The sequence below is a fragment of the Emiliania huxleyi genome (assembly GCF_000372725.1).
Source record: "Emiliania huxleyi CCMP1516 unplaced genomic scaffold EMIHUscaffold_1090, whole genome shotgun sequence".
NCBI lineage: Eukaryota > Haptophyta > Isochrysidales > Noelaerhabdaceae > Emiliania > Emiliania huxleyi.
The window spans coordinates 1-11,052 of record NW_005201850.1 but is presented as its reverse complement, the minus strand read 5'-3'; the positions used below and the strand labels follow the sequence as shown (position 1 = coordinate 11,052).

General features: G+C 65.9%; 3 protein-coding genes across 3 annotated transcripts; 2 read left to right on the top strand and 1 right to left on the bottom strand.

Annotated features, from left to right (window-relative positions):
• Nucleotides 1-319: 319 nt before the first annotated feature.
• Nucleotides 320-1,402, top strand: EMIHUDRAFT_251381 (hypothetical protein; the record flags this gene model as incomplete). Its single annotated transcript, XM_005792144.1, has 1 exon — nucleotides 320-1,402. The coding sequence occupies one exon, from the start codon at nucleotides 320-322 to the stop codon at nucleotides 1,400-1,402; it is 1,083 nt and encodes a 360-aa protein (XP_005792201.1).
• A 483-nt stretch (nucleotides 1,403-1,885) lies between these two features.
• EMIHUDRAFT_122023 (hypothetical protein) lies at nucleotides 1,886-5,391 on the bottom strand (the record flags this gene model as incomplete). The annotated part of the gene is made up of 10 exons (XM_005792143.1): nucleotides 1,886-2,015; nucleotides 2,089-2,207; nucleotides 2,268-2,417; nucleotides 2,573-2,675; nucleotides 3,073-3,136; nucleotides 3,438-3,621; nucleotides 3,816-3,876; nucleotides 3,929-3,986; nucleotides 4,080-4,425; nucleotides 4,795-5,391. 10 exons carry the CDS (start codon nucleotides 5,389-5,391, stop codon nucleotides 1,886-1,888), a joined length of 1,812 nt encoding a protein of 603 aa, XP_005792200.1.
• Nucleotides 5,392-5,805: 414 nt separating this feature from the next.
• On the top strand, nucleotides 5,806-6,617 carry EMIHUDRAFT_122022 (hypothetical protein; the record flags this gene model as incomplete). Its single annotated transcript, XM_005792142.1, has 2 exons — nucleotides 5,806-5,907; nucleotides 6,003-6,617. 2 exons carry the CDS (start codon nucleotides 5,806-5,808, stop codon nucleotides 6,615-6,617), a joined length of 717 nt encoding a protein of 238 aa, XP_005792199.1.
• Between the last annotated feature and the right edge of the window lie 4,435 nt (nucleotides 6,618-11,052).

Genomic DNA, 11,052 nt, shown 5'->3' with positions numbered 1-11,052 from the left:
AAAGCAACTCTGTTGAAGCGCAATGAGAGGCTCAGTCAGCTCACTGGGACACTGCTCAGCCTCAGGGATCGTGAACACACTCACACACAGTCACAGTGACACAGTCACAGAACCGCACCTGCAAAAAACTGAAAACCCCAGAAATTGCGCCTGGCGAGGTACTTCCAGCCTGCTGTGGGAACAGCTGAACGCTGCTCGCCAAGGCTCGCGCCTCGCCCCAGCATCTCGGGTTCCCTCGCCCCCCTGAGGCAAGGGGACCCCGTGAGTCGTGGGAGTGCCGCGCCAGAATTGCGCCCGCCGCCGCAAGTTGTGGCCTGCGATGCCCTCCTCTGCCGGCGCGCTTGCGCTCGCCCTCCTGTCCCTCGCCTGCTGGGGAACCTGGTCCAACACAGCCAAGGCAGCCACCCACCTACCGTTCGCACTCTACTACTGCGACTTCACGCTCGGCGTCTTCGTGACGGCTGCCGTTGTGTTCATCACAATTGGAGACGGCCGTGTCTTCCTCTTTGAGGATGGTGCTGCTGCCGGCGGTTTGCACGTTCTGGCCGCGCTTGGTGCCGGCGCAGTCTTCAACCTCGCAAACGTCCTGCTCGTCTCCGGCGTCAGCCTGGCAGGGCTAATCGTAGCCTTCCCCGTGGGCATCGGCACTGCCCTTGTGCTTGGCACACTCCTCACGTTTTGGATCGACCCCGCCTCGACTAGCTATCCCGCGCTGCTCTTTTGCGGTGTCGCCGCCGCCTTCTGCGCCATCGTCGTGCAGGTTCTCGCCGATCGTGAGCACCGAGGTTCGCGGCAGAAGAGGGACGGCGTGACAGAGCTCGAGCACTCTTGCGAAGTGCCCCACAGCGACGGCCATTTGCGGCGAGCCGAACGCGGCGGCGTTAACGGCGGCGGGTTGGGCGGCAACGCGGGCGCGACCATCATTTGCGCGGTGAGCGGCGTGCTGATGGCTTGTTGGAGCCCGCTCAACGCATTCGCCATGCGCACCGCGCCCGACGGCACGTGCGATGGATGCCTCGCGCCGCTCGGGTCGTCCTTCCTCTTCACAAGTGCAGTCTTATTGACGTCGCCCGCAATTTGCGCCTGTCTCATGCGGTGGCCGCTCGTCGGTAGCCCCACCACCTTTGCCACCTACGCCAAGCTCTCCCCCCGCGACCACGCGCTGGGCTGGTTGGGCGGTGCTATCTGGGCAGTCGGAACTGTCTCCAACCTGTTGAGCGGCAGCAAGCTCGGTCTCGCGCTCTCGTATGCAATCGGCCAGGCTGCGCCGATGGTCGCCAGTCTGTGGGGGCTGGTATACTATCGCGAGTTCGCCGGGGCCAGCTACCGCACCGCCGCGCTGGTGGCATCCATGTTTGTGCTTTACCTGGCTGCCATCGCCCTCACCGCGTGCAGCAAATGACAGCATTTCATCTGTTTAGTCTGTAATGTCGCCCGTGCACCGCGAGAGAGCCGTCCGCTGGCGGGTGCCCAGACGTCTCTGACGCGTGACGCACGTAGCCTCCTCGTTCTCGAGACTCGCCACTCGGTTTTCTGTGGTAAATAACCTGGTAATATTCGTAATAACCTATTTTTTACGCGGCGTGGCGCTCCACTCCACGGTGACACGACCCCTCATCGCCTTCACGCCACGGTCCTCTGTCCGCCCGCCAGTTGAGCGAAACGCCGAAGGCAACCTTCGCGACAACCAGCAGCACGAGCATCGCGCCGCCCGCGCCCCAAAGGACGCGAATGAAGAGGGAAAGCGCCGCCTCCGCCTCACGCGCGCGATCCGCCGCACTCGCCGCGCCGCCGCCGACGCCCGAGAGGGACTTGGCCAGCAGCAGGGCGAGCGACACCAAATAGCCGCCGAAATCGGAGAGGAAAACGAGGAGGGCGATTGTGCCTAGATGCCACGCGCATTCCGATCAGGCCGCGCCCACGGGCAGACATGAAGAGCGCGGATGTCGGCGCCCTCGGTGCGCGTCGCGGCGAGCAACCGCTCGTAGAATGGCGTCCCCATGGTCGCGTAGCACCTACGACAGCCTCCCGCCGCGCGTCGACCAATCGCGAGTCACAGCAGAGGGGGCGCCCCGTCGTCCGGAGCACAGGAAGACGCCCGTGCCCAGCAGCAGCTGCCACGAGCCGCCTCCGAGCAGACCCAGCTGCCACGCGCCCGTCGCGACGAGGGCGAGGCAGGTCGCTGCGATCATGACAGACAGCATCGCCTGTACGCTCGCGGCGGCAAGGTGTGGGAGAGACGCCCTTCGGCCCGCGATGATGCGCACCGGCACCGCCTGCATCGCGCGGTGAGAGTCGCGGATACGACCAAAGGCGACGAGAGTCGCGGCGGAGACGAGGGCGCCCGGCAGGTCTGCGGTCCAGAGGATCCAGCCGGGCGCCGCGCCGCCGGGGGCGCCGAGCGAGGCGGCGAAGAGCTGTTCACAGCACGAGGCATGTGAAGAGGCGCTGTTGACACCCTGGCGCCGGTGGAGGCGGCGTCCGGATCGGTGGAGGCGGTGGTGGGGAGGGTAGGCTGGGGGTGGTGTCGAAAGGGTTGGTTGTGGCGGTCGCGAGGGTGCGAGGCGAGGACCTGGTCGGCGAAGAGGTCGCGCAGCGAACGCACCCCAGTGAGGAGGGCGTAGGCAACGCAGAGCGGCGCGAGGCCGCATGCCCACCGCCGGAGAAAGGCGCGCCTGTCGCGAGCCACGCTCATCTCGGTCGATGTCGGTCGATGTCGGTCGATCTGTCGCAGGCCACGCCGAAACACGCCCGGCGCGGGGATGTGTCTTGTCTGTGTGTCTATCGTCTTGTTTGTGTGTCCGTGTGTCCGTGTGCCGCCCCATACCCCAGTGTGGCCGTCTCTCCGTCTCGCTTAGCGTGCCACCCCGTACCCCTGGGTCCAGTCGCTGGTCACCCTGGTGTCTTCACGCTCTCCAGTCTGTCTATAGCGGGGAGGAGCGGGGGAGACGCGCGCGCCTCGCCTCGCCGCCCATAGGCCTTCGAGCGGTGCGGGCGGCGACGTCGGCGGCGCTCGGTCGCGGCGCTCGGTCGAGCAGCAGCAGGAGCGCGGCGCTCGGAGTCCACGCGCACGCGCCGACGGCGAGCGGCATCGCAGCCGGCGACACGCCCGCAGAGAGGAAGGCGCTGCCGGCGCCTGGGGTGGGAGGGGTTGGGTGGGAGCAGTGGGTCAGCTGGGTGCGACGAGGACATGCACATGACATGCACATGCACATGCACATGCACATGCACATGCACATGCACATGCACATGCACATGCACATGCACATGCACATGCACATGCACATGCACATGCACATGCACATGCACATGCACATGCACATGCACATGCACATGCACATGCACATGCACATGCACATGCACATGACATGCACATGTGCATGCACATGTTCATGTCGGTGGCGTGGGCGTGTGATAAGGCGAGAGAGAGCACGCACACTGCTGCTGCCACTGCTGCCACTGCTGCCTCTGCTGCTGCCACTGCTGCTGCCACTGCTGCTGCCGCTGCTGCTGCTGCTGCCACTGCTGCTGCTGCTGCTGCTGCTGCTGCTGCTGCTGCTGCTGCTGCTGCTGCTGCGGCTGCTGCTGCTGCTGCTGCTGCGTCTCCACCTCCACCTCGACCTCTTACTCGTCCTCCTCCTCGTCCTCCTCCTCGTCCTCCTCGTCCTCCTCCTCCTGCTGCTGCCACTGCTGCTGCTGCCACTGCTGCTGCTGCTGCTGCTGCTGCTGCTGCTGCTGCTGCTGCTGCTGCTGCTGCTGCTGCTGCTGCTGCTGCTGCTGCTGCTGCTGCTGCTGCTGCTGCTGCTGCTGCTTACTAGCGCGCCGCGGCTCGCGTTGCCGGCGTAGATGAGGCAGAGCGTGGCGAGGGCGACGTGCCTAATTGATGAGCCACCACGATCCACAGCTCGCCTCACGGTATCCGCCCGACCGTGAGGCTGCCCGCCGCTCGGTGGTGACGCGGCCCTCGAGGTAGGTGAGCATGCACCCTGCGGGCAGAGTGTGTCGCCGAGGGCAGGTTAATGTGCTAGTCTTGCGCTGAGGCGTGCGCTGGCAGAGCTCTATGTGTGCTGCAGACTCACCCCAGAGAAAAGAAGAGAGGAAGGCAGAGGCAAAGACGGCGCCAACCTTCGCGGCGGGATGCGGCGCCGCGAGGCCCGCGCCCTCGATGAGCATCGACGAGGTGATCAGGGAGAGGAGAAGCGTGCGGCGGTGGCGGAAGAAGAGCCGCGACGATGCAAAGTGTGCCGCAGGCAGCTTTGCGGCCGCAAATCCGCCGATGAAGGCAAAGGATATGCAGGACCGCAGGGTAAACCCGCCACGCACCGGCACATCGAGCACATCGGGAGGAAGCACAAACGCGGGGTAGCGCCAATAGTAGGTGCACGCGTAGGACAGTGCGCAGCAGATCGAGGTGATCCACTCCCACTGCGAGCGGGACGGCGCGACGACGCGGCGGAGAAGTGGCGCGTCGTCTTGGCTGGCGCAGCAAGCCACTTCCGCGTCCGAGGATGACATTGCTCGAGTGTGCACAAGTCTCTCTCACAGCACACTGGCTCGACAAGGCCGCCGACAGAGAAGGTAAAAAGCTCGCTGCGCGGACTCGGCAAGTGCACAGAAAGAATTCTTAAGATACAAGCCTCTCTCACAGCACACTGGCACGACAAGGGCACAGACTGGCGCGGACTGGCACACACACAGGCTCACCACCGGAGCCGCCTAAGCGACTCCGTTAAGAACGGCAATGCACTCCGCACCATGCACAATGCCGCTCTCCCCGCACGCTAGCTCGTTCACCGTCTGCCACGCCACGGCGGTGTGGAGGACGACAGACAAGCGCTGCATCTGCAGCCCGTGCCAGTTCTTGGTGGTCCATGTGACCTCGTCCAGGTGCTGAGCGTGCGAAAGTTTATTGCTCAGCTGGTTCGCCGCCTCCCTCAGGGTGCTGCGAACCTCCTTTCCAAAGCCTCCGAAAGCCTCAAAATCAAACAAACGTAGATCGCAATCCTGCTGCCGCGCAAAGGGGTAATCGCCAGGCTGCTCCGTGAGCTTTCCCTTGGGGGCATCCTCCTCCTCCCCCTCCTCCCCCTCCTCCTCGGCCTCCTCCTCCTCCCCCGCCACCGCCGCTGCCATCGCTTCCGACGGAGACCACTTGCCGCGCCCTTTGACCAACTTGAGCAGCCCGGTCTCCGTGTTGCCAAAGCGCACGTAGGCCCCCTTCCAGCCGAGCTCTCCGTCGCCGGCCGTGCCCTTGCCCGTGCTCGCAAGCGAGCTCGTGAGCTTCAAATCGGCAACGAGGCGCCTGTGCCCCCTGCCGATGTTTGCCGCCGCCACGTCAGGTTGTTTTGGATTACTGTAACTGAGGTGTGCGGTCGGCTCCATCTCGATGATCATGCCCCACGCCGAGCGGAGGCATTTGACCAAACGTTTGAGTAGAAATTTGTGTCTTGTAGCATGCTTTGACCGAGGGTTAACCATCGCGGCGTCGCCAAGGACGTCGTGTAGCTGGCCGCTGGGTGCCCTCTTGCCTGCCTCCACCGCCTGGCAGGCGACATCAAGGGGGAGCCCAAGGCGGCGCTGGACGGTGACGCGCATCGCCCAGGACTCCATCTTCATGTCATCACGCATGGGGATGGCGTTGAGGAAGGCGCCGGCCCCTGGTTGGCTGACGGCGACAAAACGGATCGCCTCTCGCCAGCATTTGTGGTTCTTGCGTCTTCCGACCTTGTTGCCTTTGGAGGGCGCCTTGCGGCCGCCGCTGCGAAGCGCCTCGTCGGTAAGCTCCTTGGCAAGGTCGAGCCAGTTAGCATGGTGCACGCCAGAGGTGTACCGTCGCTGCGCCTGGTGCAAGAACTCGTTGGTGGACGAGAACTGGGCCAGGGGAAGCAGCTCCGCAGCCGGCGCCAGCCCGTGAGGGAAGAAGCGGAACCTCGGCTCCGCCTTCGCCTCGTTGATCGCATGACGCTCCGCCACTCGCCGCCGCCTCGCGGCCCCGCCCGCCGCAGCTCGCTCTGGTTCCCCACCCGCCGAAGGGCCTCCCGGAGGACAACCACGTCGGCGTCGTCCAGACTGACGCCAAGCACGTCGCAGAGCTCCTCCTCGAGAGTGAGAAGGGGCTGGCAAGGAAGCGGGTGGCCAGCGCGGCGGCAGACGTCGCCTCGCAGCAGGTCGCCTGGCAGCTGCTCGCCTGGCAGCTGCTCGCCTGGCAGCTGCTCGCCTGGCAGCTGCTCGCCTGGCAGCTGCTCGCCTGGCAGCTGCTCGCCTGGCAGCTGCTCGCCTGGCAGCTGCTCGCCTGGCAGCTGCTCGCCTGGCAGCTGCTCGCCTGGCAGCTGCTCGCCTGGCAGCTGCTCGCCTGGCAGCTGCTCGCCTGGCAGCTGCTCGCCTGGCAGCTGCTCGCCTGGCAGCTGCTCGCCTGGCAGCTGCTCGCCTGGCAGCTGCTCGCCTGGCAGCTGCTCGCCTGGCAGCTGCTCGCCTGGCAGCTGCTCGCCTGGCAGCTGCTCGCCTGGCAGCTGCTCGCCTCGCAGCTGCTCGCCTCGCAGCTGCTCGCCTCGCAGCTGCTCGCCTCGCAGCTGCTCGCCTCGCAGCTGCTCGCCTCGCGGTGCGCCCGGCGGTCGAGCTGAAGCAGCAGCGCCAGGAGGGGCCTCCAGGTGCTCGCCGCCCCATCGCGGCGGCCGGCCGGCCGAGCTCTGCTGAAGCGTGCCCGGGATGCCTTTTGCATCCAGGCGTCGTTCTGCGGAGCGCGGCCCACCGGCCGGTGGCGCGCATGCCGAGCCAGAGTCCTCGCGACCGGTGCCAGCGGCAGCGGTCGCGCGCGGCTGTAGCCGCGTAGGAGCCCTGGGTCGGCCACCGTGGCCACTGCCCAAGGCAGCGGCCACCATGGCAGCGCGCTACGGCGTCTCGTCTATGAAAAAAATTTCCACGCACACTGGCACGACAAGGGCGCGGACTGGCGCGGACTGGCACACACAAAAACATCTCCCAGGAGGAGACACCCCGCCATAAAAACGGGGAGGCGATGGAGTGCTTTAAAGTTCAGATATAAAACTAAGTCAATCAGAAGTTTGCGGAGTTGGGAATCAAGATGACACAACGAAACGCGCCCGGGGGCGTGACGCGGGGCAACTCTGCGCTCGACTCTGCGCGGCGAGACTCAACACGCGTCGTCAACAAAGACTCGCGCGCTTCGGAACGGCCCGCTTGTTCAGACCCACGCCTCGACCTTCTTGGGCAGCATCTGGTCCGACAGGTCCTCTCCGTGGCCTAGGCGGCCGGTCTCGCCCTCGCCCCAGCTCCAGACGGCGCCGTCGGCGGTGGTGGCGAGGCTGTGCTGCCATCCAGCCGACACGGCGATGACGCGCTGGCCAGCCATGGCCTCGACCTTCTTGGGCAGCAGTTGCCCCTGCATGTCGCCGTGGCCGAGCTTGCCATAGCTTCCATTGCCCCAGCTCCAGACAGCTCCGTTGGCGGTGAGGGCGATGCTGTGGCTGCTTCCCGCCCACACGGCGACGACGCGCTGCGCCAACACCTCGACCTTCTTGGGCAGTTGCTGGTGCTGCCGGTCGCCGTGGCCCAGCTGGCCTTCGTCTCCACCGCCCCAGCTCCAAACGGCGCCGTCGGCGGTGATGGCGAGGCTACCGGCACCTCCCGCCGACACGGCGACGACACGCTGGGCAGCAAAGGCCACGATCTTCTTGGGCAGCGACTGGTGCTGCTGGTCGCCGTGGCCCAGCCGGCCATGGTGACCATAGCCCCAGCTCCAGACGGCGCCATCGGCGGTGAGGGCGAGGCTGTGGTCGCCTCCAGCCGACACGGCGACGACGCGCTGGCCAGCCAAGGCCGCGATCGTCCTCGGCAGCAGCTGGCGCTGCTCGTCGCCGTGGCCCAGCTTGCCAAAGTATCCACCGCCCCAGCTCCAGACGGCGCCACCGGCGGTGAGGGCAAGGCTGTGAGCCCCTCCAGCCGAGATAGCGACGACGCTCTGGCCCGCCAAGGCCTCGACCTTCGTCGGCTGCCACTGGTCCTGCTCGTCGCCATGGCCCAGCGCGCCCACGCCCGAGCCTCCATTGCCCCAGCTCCAAACGGCGCCGCTGCTGGTGAGGGCGAGGCTGTGGAATACTCCAGCCGACACGCTCACGGCGCGCTCACCGCTCAGCGGGGAAGGGAGGCGGGTCGGCGTGTTGAGCCGCGTCACGCCCTCGCCGTGACCGAGCAGTCCCGGAATCCAGTTCTCAGCCGTTCCGCACGACGAGAGCCGCCCCTCGCCGACGATAAAGAGGCTGTGCCAACAGCCTGCCGCCACCCTCGCCGGCGGGTTGGCCTCGTGCAGCAGTGCCACAAAGCACAGCCACCGCACGGGGCAGCCCTCGCCCTCCGGCTGCGCCGGCAGCTCAAAGCCGCGCTCTTGCGCCCACAAGCGGATGGCCTCCACCGCGAGTGAGGCGTGGAAGAGCAGCGAGACGGCCGCGACGCGAGCGATGTCGGCGGGGCGGTCGCAGCGGGAGAAGACGCGCACGAGGAGCTCTGTGGGGAGGTCGAGGAGGCGGGCGGGCGGCGGCGTGCTTGGCGAGGGCGCGTCGGCGTCGGCGGAGGCGAGGCGGCGCGAGCGGCGGCGCGGCGGGGTGGACATCAACAATCAACAAATCAGTAACCAGCCTCCGGCGGGGCCCCCCGCTACCATCCAAACCCGAGCCCGGTCTATTAATCATAGATCGAGGCTCAAGTGTGACACAAGTCCACACTGCACACACATATACGACATACACACATACACAAAGCAACTCTCACTCACGACACACGGGCACCGGGTGGAGCGGCGGCGGCGGCGGCAGCAGCACGCGCGGGCGGACGGATTCGGACGGGGCGGAGCAGCGACCGCCTGGGCGGCCGCTGCTCTGTCTGCCAGAGCGCGCGCCGTCTGCGCTGCTCGAGCGCGGTCAGGTGCACAGGGAAGCGTGGCGGCGCGGGGACGCGCGGCGGCGGTGGCGGCGGCGGCGGCGGCAGCGGCACGCGCGGGCGGACGGATTCGGACGGGGCGGAGCAGCGACCGCCTGGGCGGCCGCTGCTCTGTCTGCTAGAGCGCGCGCCGTCTGCGCTGCTCGAGCGCGGTCAGGTGCACAGGGAAGCGTGGCGGCGCGGGGACGCGCGGCGGCAGTGGCGAGCAGGCGAGCGGCCCGCGCGCGGCGAGGCGGACAGGTGATCGGCAGGCGGGTGATGGGCCGGTGAGTGACCGCGCCCAGCGATCGGAGCGAGCCAATCGTCGCTTGGCCGCAGCTGACCTTGAAGGCGTGCGGAGCGCGACTGTTGGTGTCGGGGGGCGGCCGTCATGTGGCGAGGAGGGAGGACGACAAGTGCGCGTCGTACGGGTCGCTCTTCATCGGCCAGTCGAGCGGCACTCAAGTCGAGACCGAGCATGGGCGACGAAAAGCCGGTGGGGCCGGTGGGAGGTAGGACGAGATTGTTTCGCGCTTTCAAAAGCGGCTTCGCTGCAGGCTTGACCCCAGTTGGGCCACGGTGACTAGGTGTGAATGGGGGAGTTCGGTATTCACAGTCGTTTACACTGAGGGAGCAATGGCAATTATTATTCGGGTTGCTTTGCCGTCATCATTCAGGGCGGCGTCCTACCATGGCGGCTCAAGTCAATTATTAATATTGCTGGTGTCCGCCGTGCGAGGCGCCGTTCCACTTCGGCGCCGCCGGTCTGGCGCGGTTTCCTATTTGCAATTATTGCACGCCGCGCCGCCGTTGGGCGAACTTATCGGCAGCAACTTATTGGCGCGGTTTTCGCGATGTCTCTCTTAGCTCTGGGTCGCAATGGGCGATCCCAGGCGGGAGCAGAGGCCAGTGGCCTCGATTCTCTGATGGGCTGGGCCTACACTACGATCGAGTTCACGTTATTCCTCTGGTCGATCGCCGTGGGCCTCGCTTATGACGGTCTTGCAGCCCTTCTCACTAGCCGGGTCTACCGTGCCGGGGCTGGGGCAGTCCTCCTCTACCTGCTGGGTACCACCCTGATTGAGCTGGTGACAAACGGTGACGGGGGAAGCCCTGCCCTAGAGGGAATTTTTCACAATATCGCAACCGCGATACCGCGCGATATTTGGCGATAAAATGCGATAAATGGCGATGTTGTGCGATGCTCGCGATCACGCGAGCCCTTCACAGCACGCCTCAGCGACGCGCGTGAAGCGTTACAAAGGGACGGGCGCCGTGCGCTTCGTCCTGGCGCTTCGCTCGCTCCGCTCGCGTTGCGCAGCTGGATCTGGCTGGCTACACACCTCGCGGCTTGCACATGAGCAGCGACAGCAGCGACCACGGCAATAGTCAGAAGAAGAAGAAGCGGTCCCGGCACAAGTGCACGGCGACAGCACTGCCGCCCGCAGAACCGTCGCCCACACCACAGCCGGCGCCGTGGCGGTCCACACAGTTCCAACTCGTCGACGGCGTGAACCGCTACCGTGCTGGACAACAGGAGGTCGACGGCACTATCATGCTATATGGGGCCATCGGCGGCCACATGTGCAGCTTTGCCCAGCTGACCGACTACTCCCGAGGGCTCGAGGTGGGACGACGCAAGGCCCCGCGAGAGCGCTTCGCCTGCGGCGCGCCTGCCCGGCCATGGACCAGGCTTCACCGCTGCTTGCGGACGGTTGATCGCATCGCCTACCGCATCGCGAATGACCAGTGCTGCGACCACTTGAGCTTGCACTGCCTGCCTGCTGACCCGGTGCAAAGAATCAGCGTCTCGCTCTCTTCGGCGCATTGATTGTGCATGATTGCTCAAGTAGCTCGAATTGGCATCCACCGCAATGCAAACATGACTGGAGAGCATATGCAACACGGACGCAGGCTTGCCGTTGGCGACGTCGGTTATCAGAGGGGTCAAGTCATAGTGACGCGCTCGATGGGTTGCTGCATTGACGCAAACAGCAAAAGCAGCGCAGCGGAGACCTTCTCATGAGTGGTGGTTCGCACCATGCGGCAGTGGGGACATCAGGTGCGCGAATTTAAGCGCCATTTTCGATTCCGTGGTTTTGGCACTGTCTACCAACTTTGGTA